Genomic DNA, 20,784 nt, shown 5'->3' with positions numbered 1-20,784 from the left:
TAAAGGCTCAGCACAATTGGATTCTTTAGTGGTGTCCAGTGCACGTAAAAGTGCTAATTACCAAACAGGTTAAGCCGCACCACCAAACAAAGAATCTAAGCTCCTTGACGCCTCTGGCAAAAGAACTGCGGCACAAGCAGCTAACATCTGGCGCATTGCAACACCCAAGCGTTGCTGGCACGATATGACACGGCACATTATGATGAACTAGAGTCCATAATGCAGCACCTACCAGACAAATATAAAAACAGAGCTAACGAACTTATACAAGAAGGTAAAAATATTGCTAATACTTCCATTCGTTGTGCCCTGGACGCCGCAGATACTGCCTCAAGGGCAATTAATACGAGCACCTTACTACGTAGACATGCCTGGCTACGTATTTCAGGTTTTAAACCTGAGGTACAAAACTCCATCCTTAATCAGCCATTTGATGAGACACATTTATTTGGCCCAAATGAAAATGAAAAAAGACACCGACCGCCAAATCTATGGGAGCCTTGCAGCAGCAAGCTCCCAGACGTTCTTTTCGTCGCTCATCATACAGAGGCAATACAAGAGGCTACTCCTCAGAAAGTCCCTCCCCTTCCTACAAAACCCCTAGCCAATCCACATTCACTAAGGGCTACCAAAGAGGGGGGTACAGGGGTAACAACAACAAAGGCAGAGTCAAAAACAACACCTTAGCTCTGCCTCTACCCCTTCCCAATGACTCCCCCCCCCCCCCCCCCCCCCCCCACATACCACTCCTGTGGGGGGACGACTCCAACAATTCCTGCCTACCTGGATCAACATCACATTAGATAGGTGGGTGCAACAAATTATTCAGTCAGGTTTCTGTCTAGAACGAACAACTACCCCCCCCCCCCCAAACATACCACCCAGACAGCGTCCAATGTCACAAGAACATCTATCACTGTTAAAGCAAGAAGTAGTATCTCTGCTAGAAAAAAGTGCAATAGAACTAGTTCCTCTGCACCACCACAACAAGGGGGTTTACTCTCTATTCTTTCTAATTCCAAAGAAGGACGGCTCTCTGAGGCCTATTTTAGACCTCAGACCGCTCAACATATACATACAGTCAGACCATTTTCACATGGTCACACTCCAGCAAGTCTTTCCTCTCGTCACAAGACGACTTCCTGGCTACTCTAGACCTCAAGGATGGATACTTCCACATTCCCATTCACAACGCTCACAGGAAGTATCTCAGATTTGTAATATACGGGCAGCACTACCAGTTCAAAGTACTCCCATTCGGAGTCACAACAGCACCAAGGGTGTTCACCAAGTTCTTGTCAGTGGTGGCAGCCCATCTACGAAGACAGCACATCCATGTCTTCCCGTACCTCGACGACTGGCTCATAAAAGCCAGCTCACACAATCAATGCGTAAAACACACTTATGCTACCATCCAGCTGCTCCACAACTTGGGGTTCACAATAAACTACACCAAGTCTCATCTACAGCCATCCAAAGTACAACAGTACCTTGGTGCTACAATAAACACCTCAACAGCGCTAGCTCATCCCACTCCAGCAAGGATAGCCAGCATGCAAACTCTCCTAACAAAATTTCACCTACAACACTCCCTCCCAGCACGAGTGTTCATGCAACTCATAGGAATGATGGCCTCTTGCATCTTCATATTACCCCATGCAAGACTTCAAATGCGTCTGCTACAAGAGTGCGTATCACGTCAATGGAACCAGGCTCAAGGTCACTTAACAGACCTAGTGTTGGTAGACGGTCGAACTCATTGCTCTCTGCAGTGGTGGAACACCAAAAACCTTTTCAAGGGAATACCGTTCCTAGAGCCAGTTCCCCAGATAATCTTAACTGCGGACACATCGCTCTCCGGCTGGGGAGCCCACCTGCTGCAACACACCATGCAAGGCAGATGGACACCGCAACAAAAATTACTCCATATCAATCATCTGGAGTTACTAGCAGTATTCCTAGCACTAAAAGCTTTCCAGAAGCAAGTAGCAAACCAAGCTGTGTTAGTCCGCACAGACATGACAGCAATGTATTACATACAGAAGCAAGGAGGCACGCACTCCCTGCAACTATCAACTAGCACAGGATATATGGAGGTGGGCTATACCTCGGAACGTATTCCTTCTAGCCCAACATATCCCAGGAGTAAAAAATACTATAGCGGATCTGTTACGTCGTCAAACACAACAGACCCACGAGTGGGAACTTCATATTCAAGTTCTTCAGCCATTCTTTAAGATGTGGGGACAACCTCAGATAGACCTATTTGCCACCCACGAAAACGCAAAATGCCCAAGCTTCGCCGCCAGATATCCACACCCACTGTCCAAAGGCAATGCGATTATGGATGAATTGGTCAAACAGATTTGCGTACGCTTTTCCACCTCTACCACTCATGCCACTAGTAGTACGCAAACTACAACAGCATTCTCTGACCCTCATCCTAGTTGCTCCAGCGTGGGCCAGACAACCGTGGTACAATACGCTGCTGCAACTGTCTGTAGTACCACACCAAAAATTGCACCTGTCTTCATACCTCCTAACACAGAACCATGGAGAGATCAGACACCCGGACCCAGCTCAGCTCAACCTTGTGATCTGGCTCCTGAAGTCCTAGAATTTGGCTATCTAAACCTTCCTCCAGACTGCATGAATGTCATTAAAGAAGCTAGACGTCCTACCTCTAGGGCATGTTATGCAGCCAAGTGGAAACGATTTGTAATATATTGTCAAAACAATATTAATTCCTTAGATGTGACTATTCAACACATCATAGGTTACTTACTGCATCTTCAAAGATGTAACTTAGCCTATACATCTATTAGACTACATCTTATTGCTATAGCAGCATATCTGCAAAACAGACAACATCTATCTCTGTTCAGAGTGCCTGCCATTAAAGCCTTTATGGAAGGCCTTAAAAGAATAATTCCTCCCAGAGTACCACCTTCACCTGTATGGAATTTAAACGTTGTTCTCACACGGATAATGGGGCCTCGCTTCGAACCCCTACACAGATGTGAATTACAATTTTTAACATGGAAAGTTGCATTCCTAGTAGCTATTACTTCTCTGCGCAGAGTTAGTGAACTACAAGCACTAACCATTCAAGTACCCTTTTTGCAAATGCATCAAAATAAGGTTCTGCGTACTAATCCGAAATTCCTGCCTAAAGTAATTTCTCCATTCCATCTCAATCAATCTGTGGAACTGCCCGTTCTCTTCTCGCAACCACAGTCATTAGCAGAAAGAGCTCTTCACACATTAGATTTTCAAAAAACGGCTGCTATACTACATAGAAAGAACACAACCCTTTCGTAAGACAAAACAACATTGTGTCTTTCTCACCACCACACAAGGGTAATCCCATTTCAAAATCTAGGATAGCTAGACGGATTATCAAATGCATACAGATTTGCTACCAAAAAGCTAAACGTAAGCAATCTGTTCCTCCTAAAGCCCACGTTACAAGAAAGATAGGGGCTTCAATGGCATTTTTAGGGAACATTCCCCTGGATGACATCTGCAGAGCAGCTACATGGTCTACACCGCACACATTCACAAAACACTATTGTGTAGATCTGCAAACAAAACAACAAGCTAATGTGGGCCAGGCTGTTCTCAAAACAGTATTCCAAACTACTGCAACAGAATAGGGGTGGTCGCCGCCAAGAGTGGGTACTGCTATATAATCCATGCACAGTGTACAATCTGCAGCTCATATGCCTCGAACGGAAAATGCTACTTACCAGTATGCATCTGTTCTTGGCATGTAGAGCTGCAGAGTTGTACACGCCCACCCGGCTACCATTGTCTGTTCCAGTATTATCTTAATTGGATACAAATTATACGGGCATCCTTCCTGTACTTGCAAAGCTCCATCATTACCCTAATGGTGAAAAACAATCTGGGGATGGGGCCGATGCCCATGCGCAATGTGGTCCAAAGGAGGAGTCACCTAACTCGTGACTTCCAAAGAACTTTTGAGGACAATAACAAACTGCAAACATCCGGGCCCAACACTAGGTAGCGATCTATGCACAGCGTACAACTCTGCAGCTCTACATGCCAAGAACAGATGCATACTGGTAAGTAGCATTTTCCTACCTTGAATTCTCTGCTCACTGCTTCTTCTCCACCCCTGCTGGCCAAGGATTGGTGGAGGAATTTAGCTCACCTGTGGCTGGCTGCTGCTAGCCTGCTCACACCTGATGCATGTAATTACTGTGAGCTCTTTTAAGCCCCAGCTCCCTTCAGCGCAGGGTTGGTCATTGTAGCTGTTTTCCTGTGAGACCGATCCTTGTTTACTGAACTTGTGATATTCCTTGATTCCTGAGCTATAGCTATTCCTTGTGCCTGAACTAGCACTGCCTGCAGTGCTACCTTGTTTCTTGAGCTATAGTTATTCTTGTTCCTGTTCTTGGGCTTCAGCTATTTCTTGTTCCTGATTTGCACTGCTTGCAGTGCGCTCTTGACTCCTTGTTTTCCTGAGCTATAGCTATTTCTTTTACTATTTCTTTTACTGCCCCAGCACTGCCTTCTATGCTACTTTGTTTTCTTGATTCCTTAACCTGCACTATTCTAGTATACCTTTGTAGCCTCCCCTTCTGTATATCCTTTTCCAGTCCCTGCCTTTTTTCCCCATTTCCTTGGTTCCAATTCTAGTTTGCTGTCTCTCTATTCTGCTGTCTTGCTTCTGCTACCTTGAATGTATGTTACCTTCTTTCTGCCAAGTGTGTTCTGTGATTTCCATCCTTTCCTGTTAAGCACTCCTCCTTGCTAGCTCCTTGTCTATGGTGCTTGTGTTTAGTTCTACCCCCTTGCTGTTACTGCCTTGCGTGTTCGTGTTTGATCGCCAGGAGCCGTGGGCACAGCTGACTACCTAGGTGGTGTTTCTTGTTCGGTGTGAATATTGTCTGAGTTACATTTATAACATGCATGTCCTATATCTGGGTATTGGCAGTCAGTATCTGTAACAGCAATTGTGAGTGCGAAACTTACTGAGCTTGTCTTACCATGTGGAGCTCCTGAGTGCTTTACCCCACACTCCCCTTTATTTTTAATGTGGTCATAAATATATGTCTTGCACATTTGTCCTGGGTGTAGTTATTCTAGTCTACTAAATTGCCTCGTGAGTGCCCTTCCTTTCTGAGTCTTATCCATCTTGTTACCTTGTACAGGCTTCCCCTTTGGGTCCCTTTTTCTCCTCTGACTCCCTGTGTGATCCAGGGCAGTGCTGTACTACTCTTTCTGTGCACTGTGCAGTTTCTACCCAGTTCCCAGTCCTTGCTCAAGTCCCTGACTGTGTTCCTGACATAGTCCAGGATAGTCCCTGACAGAAGCTGCATGCAAGTGGGGTCTCAATCATCAATTTCTGTTGCAATCCCAGGGTCTGAGTAGCTGTATGCCAAGTCTTGACCGCTGTGGCAGTCAGAGCTTTCCATGGACTCAATGCATGTACCCCTCTGGGTCCTTCGCGTGTGAAACAGCCTGTAACAAGGGCTCCTGCTGTGAGAAAAGAGTCCTTGATCACCTGCAGTGGCGTCGCCCAATAATGGTTTGAAGTTGGGGAGGGCAGTGCTGCCATCCACAGGCTTCCTGGTGAGAGTGATCATGGCTGTCCATGGTGCCCCATCTTACCCACAACAATGTACATGTCGTGCGGGCCACCGCCCGAAAGAATCTATTTGGGATGTCAAAGAGGGTATTTTGTAACACATAGAGAGCTGCAGTAAGAATCTGGCTCTGTATATACTGAACAAAGTAAGGTATAGTGTGCACAGAGTCCAGTGGATCCCCAGAGGTATAGCATAGGCTAAAGTGGATAATACCTTACGCTCTTTTGTGGTTGAGCTGTCCGGCTTATCAGGAGGGTAGTGTTGAGCATCTGTTCTTCGCACTCAAGCAAGAAATGGGGTCACACACTCAAACTGAATCCAGACAAATTGAATGTATAAAAAGTTATTTTTTTGTTATTTTTATTTCTAGAACAAGATTCACTCAGTAGCAGGTAAGTTAAACTCTTCATACAATGATACTTTCAGTAAGACAGTGAAAGCTGGATTTGCAAGAACATTTAAATTACTTTTTACAGTTGAGAAAACAGTAAAACAAAATGCTGGTAAGTACTTTTTGATTACTTTTTTGTAACAGTTCTGGTTTGGTATGATACATACTCTCCAAACAGTTTACACAACACAGGACACTTGTAAGCAGGTTAACTCTTGTTTAAGCAATAGATTACTGTTTGTGCAGTACAAAACAGTTCAACACTTGGAAGAAGTTTTAGAGAAAACCCCACCGTTCAGTCCTATGGGTAAAACGAAGTGTTCAGTTACAGGTGAGTACATTGGTTTTGGAATTGGAGTTTTGGGGGGGGAGGGGGAGGGGGGGAGGGGGTAGGACCAAGGTTCAGGTTGGCACTTAAGGGGCATGACCAGCCGCACTAGGGTGACCAGGTGCAGGGTGCAAATGTGGGCCTGGGGGGGGGGGGGGCACCTTGGTTAGGGAATGCTCATGGACAGGCCACTAGGTCTCAGGAACCAAGCTACTGGGGTTAAGATCAGGGCACAGAGGTCCCAGGATTGCACCAAGTCCACACCACCAGTGAGGCAGGGGAGGCCGGGAGCAGGGTGCTTAGGAGGTGTCGGGAGCCCAATGCAATTCAATGGAGGAAGTCAGTCACGGAAAGTTACTTCAGGCTGGACCTAGAAGACTGAACTAAAGGAACCAACCATTGAAGGATGAAGTTAGAGTTGCTGGGAACCGGGAAACTGTTGGTTGGGCACCTCCGGTCACAGGAGCTGAGGATACAGTAATGTCCTTTAGTGTCTGATTTTTCTTACCGGTTCCTGTCGCGGTTGGGGAGACCCTTTGTATTGAGCCTGCAGGCTTTGAGGTGAGGGTCGGAGGTCGTGCAACGCTGGCACTCAGGTCAGGATCTCCGGGGGGCGAACCTTGCTGTGGTGTTGGGTCACTTTAACTCTGGCCGTGGGTGTCTGGTGCAGAGTGGTGAGAACTTGCAGATCCGGCTGGATCTGGAGTCTCTTGTCTTGGTATTGGACAAATCCGATGTTCATGGGAGTTCTTTGTGAAGGCAGGACGGGTCTCCAGGGTTCTTAAAGGATGCCGGCTGCAGGACATGCCAGTTTAGCTTGCAGGGGCCCAGAGCAGGAGATAGGCCTGTAGGGCTGGGGACAAGGCAGTTGTCATTGTGCTGTCCTGGAGCATTGCTCTTCGGTCCTTCTTGTCATGTCGAGCGGTGTGTGCCATGTCGACTATTTAATTTGGTCTGCACCAAAGCACCCAGAAGTCTGCAATAGCAGGATGGGGGTGCAAAGGTGAGGGTTCCCGGAGGGTGGCATAATACATGCTTCAGCCCTCAGGCCCTCTCTGGTCACCAGGCCCTTGGTACCAGGGGTGGCTTTTATAAGGGACTTACATGTGGCCCAGAGAAGTGCCAGTTAGGGGTCCAAAGGTACATTTTTGGGAAAGAACCATAATACTGGGGCCTGGTTAGCAGGATCCCAGCACACACTGTCCAGTGGCATCAAGTATCTTGCAAAAACTGAGGTGGTAACCGTGCAAAAAGCGGCACTTTTCTACATCCACCTTGCCTATCAGAGATTTGAAGCCTATCCCGACGAGCCACATTGGGTCTTTGTGTATTAGCTGCGCCCAGGCAGGAATTGTGGGCCCATCTCCATTTTATGCAATACCACCCACCTGTAGGGCCATTCCACCGAGTCAAAGCCCTTTTTGGCGTTCAACCCCAATGAAGCAGCAAGCTCCCTGACCCGGTTGCAACATGCCAGATATTTTGGCCAACCTCTTGTGCCTTGTCGTTCCGTAAGAAAAATCAAAGGAAATGATGGACGGAGCGTTGACAATACAAGCACTCACCCCCAGTCAACTGATCTGGGTTTAATCCATCACCGTTCTTTAGCCCACTCTGCCACCCCAGTTCAGACATGGCCATATGCAAATCAGTCTGACCCTGTGCCTCATGGGAACAGTCCAGCCCGAACTGCAAAGCCATGCCTTCCCTGGACCGGAAACAAGCTACTGAGGACCGGTTTCTGGCATTTCAGCAGTCTTCAGCCCGGCTTGCTTGAATCCAGTGGCAAAGTGAGCAAGGGACTCCGGTCTGAGCATACCCTGCCAACTTATGGCGGACAAAGAAAAACCAAAGGAAATGACTTAAACCCAGATCTGTTGACTGGGTGTGAGTGTTTGATTGGTTCAAATGCTCCGTCTATCACCACCCCCTTTTGCACCACTTTGTTCGCCATAAGTTGGCAGGGTATGCTCAGACGTGAGTCCCTTGCTCACTTTGACACTGGATTCAAGCAAGCCGGGCTGAATCCGGCTGAAATGCCAGAAACCGGTCCTCGGAAGCTTGTTTCCGGTCCAGGGAAGGCATGGCTTGGCAGTTCGGGCTGGACTGTTCCCATGAGGCACAGGGTCAGACTGATTTGCATATGGCCATGTCTGAACTGGGGTGGCAGAGTGGGCTAAAGAATGGTGATGGATTAAACCATGATCTGTTGACTGGGTGTGAGTGTTTGATTGGTTCAGATGCTCCGTCTATCACCACCCCCTTTTGTACCAAATTGTCGTTCTGTAAGGCATAAAGCCTGATTGTCTGGGACCACCAATATATCGACCACCTGCAGCAGGCGATTAGCCAGGGCCTTCACCAATATCTTGGTCTCCAAATTGAGGAGTGAGGCTGGCCTGTAAGGTGTAGTTCTCCAGTGGCTTTACTTTCTTATGTATCATAACTATCGTCACTGGATGCAGATCTCGTGGCCACCTTCTATCCTTGCGTGTCCTAGAATATATTGTGCGCAGGATTTGACACATGTAAAGAATTCAGGCACCAGACCGGTGGGACATAGGGATTTACTGCTCTTGATCTGCTGCATTGGGAGTGATCTCTCTATCTCCATGAGGTTCATGTCAAGGGAGTTGCTCGCTTCCTCTTGTAGCCGAAGGGGTCAGGATTTATGCCATGTTCACTGTTTGCATTATAAGAATGGGACTAGAGTCTGAACTTGCTTAGTAGTGGGTCTGGAAAAGCTAGGAGTGGGGTCATGTCTTCCTCACAATGTTGTATCTCCTGGCAGCAATGAAATCGCTTGGGTTGTATGGGACATGCTAGCTGTGAACATAAACTGGGCCACACAACTTCTGTACTGAAGTCTGTTATAAATATTGAAATTTTTTCAATTAAATGTGCCACTGCGTTTTAGAATGGCTTGGCAGTCGATGAGTGGTCTGATCTAGTTGTCCCTGCACTTCTGAAAAGATTTTTTTCCAGCTTTACTCCTCTTAATTCAAGAGGATTTGAGTGCCTTCACAATGTTGGTAATAGCATGTTAACAATTGAAGACTACATTCCACATTAGTATTGATTTTAAAATATAAACCTTTAGTATAGGACTAATGAGGAAGGAGAAGCTGAAACCACTGCTGCCCCCTCCTTCCACTCCAGCTCTTTAATATTTATCTGCAGCCCTTGTTTTCTGTGATCGCTCATTCCCAAACTCTAGATCATTCCTTTGCTGATTATTCTCTATTAGGTTAGCCACTAGACATCAGTCTATGATGCTGTAGCAAGGTCTGGAGCATATCAAGTTATACCTTGCAGCTAGGCAATTACAACTCCGCAAATTCATGACGGAAGTACTCCTGTTAGCTCCACTAGAGAAACCTTCATCGCCTTCTGTCTTCATCTTTCCTAGCCTTCATCAGCCTACAATTAGCATCAAAGGGTGATCAGGGTCTAACACTATGTATCCTCCTATAAATGCTTTCTTTGGTTCCACCTCTTTGTGGTAAATTTCCCAATCCTGTGTGTTAGACCTGTCAGCCCTAGGGTGGTCTTTCCCTGTATTTTTTGCCCTTGCCTCATTTTTCACACCTACTTTTTGTTGGCTTTAGGACTCTGGGCACCCTCCTATTGCTAATCAATGCCAGGGTGCAGGTGCTCTCGTCCCCCAACATGGCTGCCACTGACCCCTGCTACTGCAGCGTGGTCTGGATAGGCGCACTCTAGTTGCCAGGAGCTGGCCGGAACCCTTAAACAATGTGGCCATACCAGCCTGCCAGTCTGCCCATAGCTAGAATGAGGGGAGCTCCTGGAACCTTCCAGAATAGGGGAGGCACCAACTGCCACTGCCAACTGACACTATATAAGGAAAAGGAGGGAAACTTTCTAGTCAGTTGGGGCATCACTGACCTGGGGAACCCACGCAGGAGTTTTAGGCGGGAGGGCCTAGTGAGGAACCTATGCTACTGGGAGTGACAGGATTTAGGTGCTGCCTCTTAAGCTGGGTGAGGTGTCCCAAGCTAGCCCCCTGATCTGGCCCAGTGGTAGGGAACCCCAGGGCCCATCTGCAGTGACTGAGGAGAAATTCTTCAGGCCCTCAACTCATTCCCCCCCCCCCCTCTTCTGCAACTTCAAGAAACAAGCAACCAAGGGCGCAGAATCACCCAAGCGCCAAGAAACCTACTACATGAGACAAGGTACTGGACTGAGCTGCCCTGCGCATCCCCTGCCTTCAGCTGGGCCTTCCTGTCTCCCCCTGACTAAACTGTGTGGAAAGCGCTATATTCTGCTTCCCTTGTCCAGCGCTGTATTTAAGACTGCCTGCCCTGAGCTAACTGTGCCCCCGTGGTACAAGCGCTGTGATCCTGAGGCGCTTCTCGCCTCAAGAAGCATCCTGCCCTGTGAGGCACCGCAGTTGCCCCCACACGCTCACCTGTATCGGTGTAAAGCGCTGTGACTAGCCCCGAGGCGCCTGAGGGGACCGCGTCACCATCGCGGCATCGGCGCCGCCCTAGCGACACCTCCGAGGTGCCTCAGGCCTTTTCCTGTGGCCGCCTGCCTTTGCGCGGTGTCCAGCGCTGAGATTACCCCCCTCGGCGGCCCCCGTACGCCAGGAGAGGGCCGCCTTAAGTGAGCCGGGCCGCGGTAGGCCCGTAGTCGGTGCGCACCCCACGTGACAGGGGAGCTCCTTCGTCCCGCCCCCGAGGGCCGCGCTACCATTGGTTCTGGCTGGCGCGCCCTCGAGGCGAAGCACGCCCGGCCCCTGCCTCGTCCCCAGCGCCGGTGCCCTGAAGCGGAGCCTGCACCGCGCTGGGACGAGGGCAGCCACGAGAGGGTTGGAACCCCCTCTCCTCCGCTGAACCCTACGCAAGGGCCCTGGGGGGCCGAAGAAGTGAGGTAACCCCCTGGGGAGGAGGGCGGTAGGCCGGGAGAGGCCCGAGGTAGCCCCTCCCCCGGGGTGCTCTGAGACTGGGCCCTGTTGGCCCCTTTCCCCCTGCAACTGTGCCTCAAGAGACCGTATTTACAAGCCTGAAGTGTTTAGCGTGCACCGTATCTACAAGCCTGAAGTGTTTAGCGTGCATCGTATCTACAAGCCTGAAGTGTTTAGCGTGCACCCTATTTACAAGCCTGAAATGCTAGAAGTGCACTGTATCCACAAGCCTGATTTGCTCCTAGTGCACCATATGTACAAGCCGGAAATGAGAGGGAGATTCACTTCACTGTACTGAATTTTCTTGCAGAGGTGGGCTTCCATAGTATTCTGATGATCTGATCTAGGTCGCAGCCGACCTGTATTCACAAGAAGAAAGGCTTGTCACAAATAAGTAAAGGTTGTGTTCTTTGGAGTTCCTTGTTGGACTGATGAGTACTTGCCGATATGTTGTATTACCTGTAAGGAAAAGCGTCCATGAGAGGTTTTGATGTGATATTTAAACGCATTACTATAGTCGCTTCTTGTAGGATCCTCCAGGTTAATACAGTTACCCCGTTGCCTGTCAGAGTTTGATATGATAGGCGGGGTCAGCTAGTGTTTCACTGCTAGATGAACTGGTTATTAATCTAATGAAATGTTCACCCATTTATAGGAAATGTAACCGGAACGTGATTCATGAAATGTCTCAATGTAATGTTGACGATTTAATAATGCAACGCTCTATTTGAAAGCTTATATAAAAGATCTTGATTCTTTCAAATACAACTTCTGGTGTGGTCTCCATTATTGCGCCACTGTGTCTTACATTGGATGTGTGCGTTAAGTAGCTGCTTTACACACAAGCCCCTGACTGCCTTCCTGCTCAAGCCATTCTACCCCCCGGAGAACTGGCGGTCCCAGTTCTTACACTGTGGTTCCCCTATGGTTTATGTTGCCCCTCCAATAGCTAATATCGTCTCTATTCACAGGTCTGTTAGATGGCTTACTGTACAGTCCACTCGCCTTCGGGTGTAAATATTTCCATTTCTCCTGCTTGCCCCTCCAATGTTTCACTACAGTGTACCTAGATCCTACGAAATACCCATTTTTCACCCTTGCTACTGATCTATTCAGTGTTTACTATTACCTACCTTGGTTGTAATTAGTTTTACGTCTATTTCAGGTCAGTCCCATCCGTAATCTCTCAGATGGACAGAAGTGCCGTGTCTGTCTTGCGTGGCTTGCCTGGCAGAATCCTCATTTGCTCTTCTTGGATGAACCGACCAATCACCTGGATATTGAGACAATTGATGCTCTTGCTGATGCAATCAATGACTTTGAGGGAGGCATGATGCTAGTTAGCCACGACTTTCGACTTATTCAACAGGTACCTAATTGGGTTTTGTATGGCATGTGTTTAGAGCTAAGCGGTTGTTTAAGGGGTTCTGGGAGATTTTCACTTACTGGGCCACATTTGTTGTACTTGAAAATCAATGTAAAATAAGGAGCAAGGCTCTTTTGAGTAATTCCTTTTTAATGTTGGGTGTTATGAAAATTGTGATCAGTGTTCTGCTCTCCTCATGTAGGAAGCTGGTTCTGTATATACCATACCAAAGTAAGGTATCGTGTTCAGTCTAGTCGATCTGCAGAGGCTTTACAGAGGCTTAACTAGATTATACTAATACTCTCTTTTGTGGTAGTGCCGTCGAGCAGTTAGGCTTATCAGAGGGCAGGCTAAGCATTTGTTGTACACACCCAGGCAAGAAATAATTACACACAATGACTAAATCCGAAACCAATTGTTTCTAAAAAATATTACTTTTTGTATGTTTATTGCTTATAACCAAAGATACTTAGTTGCAGAAAAGTGAGTTTTGCAATATTACAGTTTTTCATTATCAAAAGTGGACACAGTGCATTTTTCAAACAGTTCAATGTTAACCTATGGGAGGAAAACAATCCTGCAGATTCACATGTAAAGTAAACAACTTACAATTCCAGTCTTCGGGTTTTATGATCAACACTATGCCACTAGCGGCACTGGGCAGAGGTCAAACTCAGTCTCGGGGGCCCAATGTTATTCAATGGCGACTGGGGGCACTCAGAGGTGCCGGTTGAAGGTAGGTAAAATCTAAGTTTGGGGCCGGGGGGGGGGACCAGTACTTGTAGGGGGAGGGGGGCACGAGGCAGCACCAAACACACACCCTCAGCGGCACAGTGGCGGCCGGGTGCAGAGTGCCAACATAGCATCAGGCACCCAGTTCAAATCAATGGGGAATGACTTTCAAATAAAGGCTGCAGACTCAGACCTGGAAGCTGGACAAAGGCAAACTGTGGCTCTGGAGGTAGGTTGGGGTGCTAAGGAACCCGTACACAGTCTGTCAAGCACCCTTGTTAAAGGTCAGGCTACCAACCGAATTAAAAGAACCTTAAGTATTGCCCGGCGGTGTCGCCTCTTAAACCCACAAGTTATTAACCAATGAAGAGGCAGGCGCTGGAGACTGGAAGGCAGGAAACAAGGGTTTTTTTATTCTCTCCGGAGGAGAACACATCAGTTCGGACAGCAAGTATCGTCACGAGGTGCTCTAACCGCATCTCTGAGGCCTGGCCTCTTATACACAGGTTTATTGCTTTATTACATACAACACATTCTTGGCAATGCTTTGATGTACGGAGGCATATCCTCCGAATCTCCCCTTCAGGCCCGTTCCCACACACATTTACAGTTGAAGTCCTCACCCCGGTCACAACAGGTGATGACTGCCGCGCAGCTGGACATTCCGCCGATTCATGGAATGTGGGGGTTTGGTCGGATCTCATAGGGTGAGGGCTTTGATCAACTCGGGGGTCCTTTGATGAGGGAAGCTCTCTACTGTACGGGGAGGGGCAAGGAACAGTATCGGCAGAGCTAGGTGTCGGCCTGGGAACGAGGAAGACAAACGGGCACACAGGAAAAGGGGATTTGTATCAAAAAGGGCCTGGGACCATGAAAGGAAGGAAGGGAAGTGTCGCGCTGGGAACAGGATGGGGTTCCGAGGCAGAGCCGCGCTGAAGAGGGGTTTATGACCCAAGACATGTGAGAGCGGAGGGGGGGGGTTGTCAGCGAGGTCGGGAGAGAGAGAGAGAGACGCTGGCTATCAGCGAGGGGCAGGGAGGCCATGGTGCACAAAATGGCTGCCGCTTACGCGCACGAATGGGCCCAAGGAGAGCAAGATGGTGCCGATAACGTTGACATTTTCAGTCTAATCTTTAACAGTCCTCCCTTTTCAACATATCTAGCCAACTTGCCTACTCAATGTCAATCTTCAACAAATTCCCAACCTCGGCATCATATAATGCTCCCATGCGTTCATTTCCAAAGTCCACGGCCTTAGGGCAAATACAGTTTGCACATAATGAACACAGGGGTGGCAGACATTGAATTCCTAAGCATAGGCCACATATTACTACTACCGGAATTAGGATAATGGTGAACAGTCTCCAGCCCCAGTTCTTAACGGTGTTCCAAAACCAACCACCAAGCGACCATTCTTCCTGATCCTGGTAGACTTCTGAAGAGAGTCTGTGAAGATGTTCGATGGCTTTGTACACTGAGGGCGAGTTGTCCGGTATGTATGTACAGCAGCTGGACCCAATAATGCGGCATGCTCCACCACGGTCCGCAAGAACCACATCTAGGACAAGGCGGTTCTGTAGGGCCACCAAGCGGACCGCTTGGAGTTCGGCGGTGTTGTTGGCAAAGATACCAGCTGTGATGTTCATTGTTGTCTCAACTGCCTGAGTCAAATGTCGGATGGCCCGGCTGTTTGCCATCGGGCCCCAAAGAGGAACAAGTCCCTTCATAGCATCGAGGAACTGCGCTCCTGTTGAGTCGGCTTGCTCAATGTCCTTGGCTCGTTTTTGCCTATGATGATTCGCTGGGGCCACATAAGTCGGAGGAAGGACGAAGGAGATGAAACAAGTGCCCCCCCCAGCCTTTGGGGAGCCAGGTGTAGGCCTTTGTGCCGCAGACGAAATACATGTTTGGGGACGACACAAAGGAAGGTGGATCCGTAGTGTCCAAAGTTCGGGTAAATCGGCACGCGCTGCGGCCCACCAGCTGTGTCCCATGTCCTTCTATGCACATGTGGCCTGTGACGTTGATGACTGATAGGGCCACAGTCAGAGTGGCAGCCGTTCGTTTTCGCAGGTAGGAGAAGGTGGGTCTGGTTGGATTGTTGAACACCTGCATATCAATTCGTTCTTTAGCAGGGATGTCCATGTGGATGGAGTCGTTGGAGGTCTGTGGGCAGAAGTGTGTCTTTGTTTTGTTTCGCCGGACCCCCTGGGAGAAAGGCGTTACGGTTTTGCTGGAGGTGGCATTGTCCTTATAGCTTTCTTGCAGGAGGATCAGCCAAGCAAGGCAGGAGCCATGAACCGAGAAGGGTGAGGGGATGAATGGTATCGAGTGTCCAGTGGCGTGGGGTAGCAACCCACAGATCCAACAGTTGGTGGCATTGGTGGCGAGATTGTGCTGGTGAAGGAGCTGTACGAAAGAGTTATTCCAAAACTCCTTTCGCCTCTCTCTGAGTTGGGGAGAGAGCGAAATCAGATAATGTTCCTTCGCGGTGATAGGCTGAGCAGTGGTCAGGAATGTTTCATGAGCAGGTGCATTTTCTTCCACAATCCAGAGTGTGGTCATGAGGAGAAAGCAAAAAAGGATTGCGATGAAGAGTGCAATTGTCTTTGAGCTGTGGAGTCTGTCTGTTCTTGGGTTTCTGTAGTGGGTATTTCCTGTTGTCTCCATCATCTTCTTATTTGGCGCTTCCATCATCTTCTTATCTGGCGCTTCCATCATCTTCATCTTCAAGGTGCTCGGTAGTGGGCAGAACCACAGACTTAGTTTAGCTTCTCTCCAGGCAGCCCTTGATTGCTTTGGGTCACCGTTTTGAGATTCAACTTAGTTTGTGGTCTACTTAGCCGAAGCTCCCTCCTTTCGACGCAGGAAATACCCTTCTCTGGATGGCACAGTGGGATCAGAGAATCTTGAAAGTTCAAGTGCTTCGGTATCAGGATAGCAGGTTAGTGACGGTCGGTCCTTGTTCAGGAGCTCTTCTTGGTCGCCGATGTTTTCTGTCGTGGCCAGGGTCGGGGAGACCTTCTTACAGTGGTGCGCGTGCAGCCTATGCCTTTTCCCCTCCACACGAAGAGCCGTCCGGGTGGTGATTAACACTTGCCAGGGGCCCGTCCACCGGGGTTCCAAACTTTTCGTCCGCTGAAAGTTTCGGATCAGCACGAAATCCCCGGGTTGGATGGCGTGACCCGGACCCCTGGAAGCATCGGGGATGGCCTGCTGCACCTGCTGATGAATGACAGACAGAGTTTCAGTCAATTTATACAGATAATCCGACATTAGGACGTCCGGGACGTCATGAATGGAAGTTGGCTTTGGTGCAGACCAGATACTCATGGGTCGGCCGAAAACAACTTCATAAGGGGTTAAGTGATGTCTGGTGGGGGTGGAACGCATCGATAGCAATGCTAGTGGGAGGGCGTCTGGCCATTTCAGACCCGTGGTAGCTACTATCTTGGCCAGTTTAAGTTTTAGTGTGGCATTGTGTCGCTCAACAAGTCCAGCGGACTGGGGGTGAAAGACTGCGTGAAATTTCTGCTTGATGCCCAACCCCTTTAAGAGGAACTGGATGACTTCGGCTATGAAGTGGGGGCCATTATCGCTCCATAAAATACGACAAAGGCCGTAACGGGGGAAAAACTCCTTTAACAGTACCTTTGCGGTGGCCATAGCAGTGTTGTCACGGGTTGGGTATGCTTCCACCCATTTGCTAAAGGCGCACACCACGACAAGTACATATTTCAGGCCTTGGAACCTATCTAGCTGGATGTAGTCCATTTGCAGGACCTCAAATGGGTGGTTTGGGACCCCAAATCCTCCCCGGGGCACTACAGTTCCTTTCCCGGGGTTGTGTTGCAGGCATATCAAGCATTGTTGGACCAGACGTTTGGCGGAATCTGTGATTTTATCATTGTGCCAAACCCTGGAGACAAGTTCAATCATGGGGGCTGATCCTATGTGGGCAGGGGAGTGAGCCATAGCCAGTATAGGAATCAAGTATGAATCAGGTAGCAACCACTTGTTTGTGTCTCTTGTCCGCCAGCAGCCTTCATCGTCTTTTAATCCCACCCGTGTCCATTCAGTCAACTCGTGTTGTGTGCTAACCGTTTGAATGTCTTTAATAGTGTCTCTAGCGTCAGTCCATTTTTCTGCTTGTGACCTGGTCACGTACATATGTGTTGTCGTCCTATTTTCAGCTGTCGTTCGGGCAGTGATGTCGGCTAGCGCATTTCCCTGCCCAATGATGTCTGTCACCTTTTTGTGTGCCTGGCACTTGACGACTGCAAGCTTGTTGGGGAGAAGGACGGCCTCGATCAAGGCGGAGACTAGATCCCCGTGCAAAATGGGGGTGCCGTGTGAGGTCAAGAATCCCCTTTCCCTCCAAAGGAGCCCAAAATGGTGAACCACCCCAAAGGCATACTGGCTGTCGGTGTAAATGTTCGCTGTAGTTCCTGTTGCCAGGATGCAGGCTCGGGTCAGGGCAATCAGTTCCGCTGCCTGGGCAGATCGTTGCGTGATACGGGCTGTCTCAACTACAGTTCGGGCCGTGGTGACTGCATAGGCAGCGGAAGTGGTGCCATCGGGGAGTTTGATACAAGAACCGTCCACCCACAGCTCTCCGTCAGGGTCAGGGAAAGCCGTGTCTCTGAGGTCAACCCTACTTCTAGTCTGTTCGTCCGTAAGAGTCACACAGTCATGTACAGGGTGCACGTTGGGATCGTTCTCTGGCAAGGGTAACAGAGTTGCCGGGTTCAGTGTGGTGCATCTTTTCAGGGCGATATGGGGTGCAAGCAAGGTCAGTTCGTATCCAGTCAGTCGTGCACTCGTCAGGTGTTGCGTCTTGGTTTGGTTCAGGAGGGTGTCGACCGCATGGGGTACCAGTACCGTGAGGGAATTCGAAAGCACGATCCCCTCACTCTGTCGGATAGAGATCGCAGCAGCAGCTACGGCTCGAAGGCAGGCAGGCAGGGCTCTGGCTACAGGGTCAAGAGTGGCAGAGAAGTAAGCGCACGGTCGTTGCTTAGGGCCAATGGCCTGGGTCAGGACAGATAAAGCGCACCCCTCCCTTTCGTGAGTGTAAAGGGAGAAGGGCTTTTTGTAATCAGGGGTACCTAGGACGGGGGCTGAACAGAGGGCATCTCGTAGTTCCGTGAAGGAGGTTTGACACTCAGGGGTCCAAGGGAGTGGGAAAGGGACGTCTTTACCTAGCAGAGAAAGCAGCGGTTTCACAACGAGGCTAAAGTTTGGTAACCACTGTCGGCAGAAGGAGGTGAGGCCTAATAGGGAGCGGACCTGCTTCTGGGTCTTAGGGACAGGGGTATCTAGAATGGTTTGGATTCGATCAGGAGTGAGTTTTCTTCCTTCTTTGGACAAAAGGTGGCCTAGGTAAGTGACCTGGGGTTGGCAGAATTGCAACTTCTTCTTGGAGACCTTGTGGCCATTTTCCGCAAGGAAGTGCAGGAGTTGAATGGTGGCTGTGACTGCTAATGGGGTGGTGTCTGCTGCTAAGAGGATGTCATCGATATATTGCACTAACACCACTCCGTCGGGTAACTGGACTTGATCTAGTTGTCTCTTGAGGGCCTGGCTGTAGATGCTAGGGCTTTCTGTGTAGCCCTGGGGTGCTCGGCAGAACCTATATGAGCGGTTTTTTAGGGTGAAGCCGAAGAGGTATCGGCTGTCTGGGTGGATGGGGATGGAAAAGAATGCATTTTTGAGGTCAATGACAGTGAAGGTGGTGGCAGTAGAAGGAATCAAAGTCAGGATGGTGGTGATGTCCGAGACCACAGGGTACTGGGGTACCACCACTTTGTTGATCTCTCGAAGGTCAATGATAAAACGGTATGCTTTCTCATCTCCCTCTCCCTGTTTCTTGATGATGGGCAAGATAGGGCTGTTGCAAACGTTGCTAACTACTTCCTCCACCACTGCGGCGTCGACTAGCGACTGAATAATTTTTACCAATGCCTTCTCGCCCTCGGGCGATATCCGATATTGTGGAAGTTTTGGGAGAGTTGCGTCTGGTCGGACAGTAATGTGCACTGGGTCGATCAACATGCGCCCTACGTCCGAATCCGTCTTGGCCCATAGATATGGAGGCAGAGTGTCAAGCAGGGATGTGTCAGTGTCGGTGATGGAAAACATGCGTCGGGGAGGGCAATGTCTAAGCAGGACAGGGTTGTCGTAAAGAAAAACTCGAACTCCGTCTTGAGAACATCTAATCGTCGCTCGGAAGTGTTTCAATAGGTCAAGTCCCATAATGGCGTCAGGGCTATTGGAGGAAAGCAAAAACGTGGTGTCAGTGGTGTTGTTTTCTACGTCAAAGAGGATCGGGGCGGACAAAGGGTTAGTGGAGGGCGTTCCATCGAAACCTGTCGATGTTATAAGTGAGCCAGACAAGGGTGCCCCCGGAATCAGTCGTTTAGATAACGCACTACGTGTTGCGCCAGTGTCTACCAGAAATGGAGACTTGGTACCCAGGACCTTAGCAGTGACGTAAGGGCCTTGCTGGTCAACATAGAGCTCGACTGGATCCCTCCCTTGCCCTTGGCAGTCCTATGCAAAGTTGTGGGTGTCATCATAGTCAGATTGCTGGTATTGGTTCTGCCTGGGTCGATCAAATGTATTTGGTCTACCTGATCTGTCGTTAGTCGTGTCATTTGGGGGCCCTCGCTGTTGTCCCTTATTTCTCGGCCCATTTGCTATGTCCTTGGGGTCTTTGTTTCTGATCATGTCCAGAAGAACTGGGCACTGGGATTTCCAATGGCCAGTCCCTTTACAGAAAGCACACTGGTCCTCTCTAATGTCTGTACGTCCACTGTGGGGAGTCGAAGTACGGTCTTGGGACTTAGGGGCGTTCGTCTGATAGTTTCCCCGGTATTGGTCTCGTCCTATAGTCACCCCTTGCAGCTGGGCTATCATCACCCTCTCTTTCAAATCCTTCTTCTTTCTCTCGGTTGCCCTATCGTTTTCATTTTTCTGATGTTCATAATATTGGGCCATCTGGAGGATAGCCGTAGGTTTGGAGGCTGCCCAACTACTCTCGCTAGCCTGCAGTTTCTGGGAGACCTCGGATGACAGACCCTTAACATAATTCTGGACAAACAGATGGTGTCCGGTTGCAGTGGTCATGTCCTGGCCGCTGTAATCGGAGAACACTGTTTCGAACCGAGAGAAGTATTCCGATACATCCTCCTGGGGTTTCTGGCGACAGGCCGTTACTATCGACCAGTCCACTTTCTTTTCTGGAATCAGGGTTTTCAATTTCTGTACGATTTTATCTGGGAGGTCTAAAATGGATTTCAAAGGCTTTTGTCCCGGTCCTCGTTGTTTATCAATTTCCTCGAATTGTGTCCAGGTATGTCCGAGCAGCTCATGGTGGTCGACTTTCCGGATTTGCTTCCACACATCAGCTGGTAGACATAA

The 20,784-nt window shown here is 49.1% G+C and overlaps 1 protein-coding gene across 6 annotated transcripts in view; it reads left to right on the top strand.

Annotated features, from left to right (window-relative positions):
* ABCF2 (ATP binding cassette subfamily F member 2) overlaps positions 1-20,784 on the top strand; it is a 526,550-nt gene that overhangs the window by 465,485 nt on the left and 40,281 nt on the right. For all 6 annotated transcript variants that reach the window (XM_078662784.1, XM_078662782.1, XM_078662785.1 and 3 more), the window contains exon 14: positions 12,430-12,633. In XM_078662784.1, the coding sequence (XP_078518910.1) occupies positions 12,430-12,633 (204 nt within the window). The remainder of the gene's footprint in view (positions 1-12,429; positions 12,634-20,784) is intronic.

The sequence above is a fragment of the Lissotriton helveticus genome, chromosome 10, assembly GCF_964261635.1.
Source record: "Lissotriton helveticus chromosome 10, aLisHel1.1, whole genome shotgun sequence".
Taxonomy (NCBI): domain Eukaryota; kingdom Metazoa; phylum Chordata; class Amphibia; order Caudata; family Salamandridae; genus Lissotriton; species Lissotriton helveticus.
The sequence above is the reverse complement of the archived record's forward strand: the minus strand, read 5'-3'. Positions and strand labels throughout refer to the sequence as shown.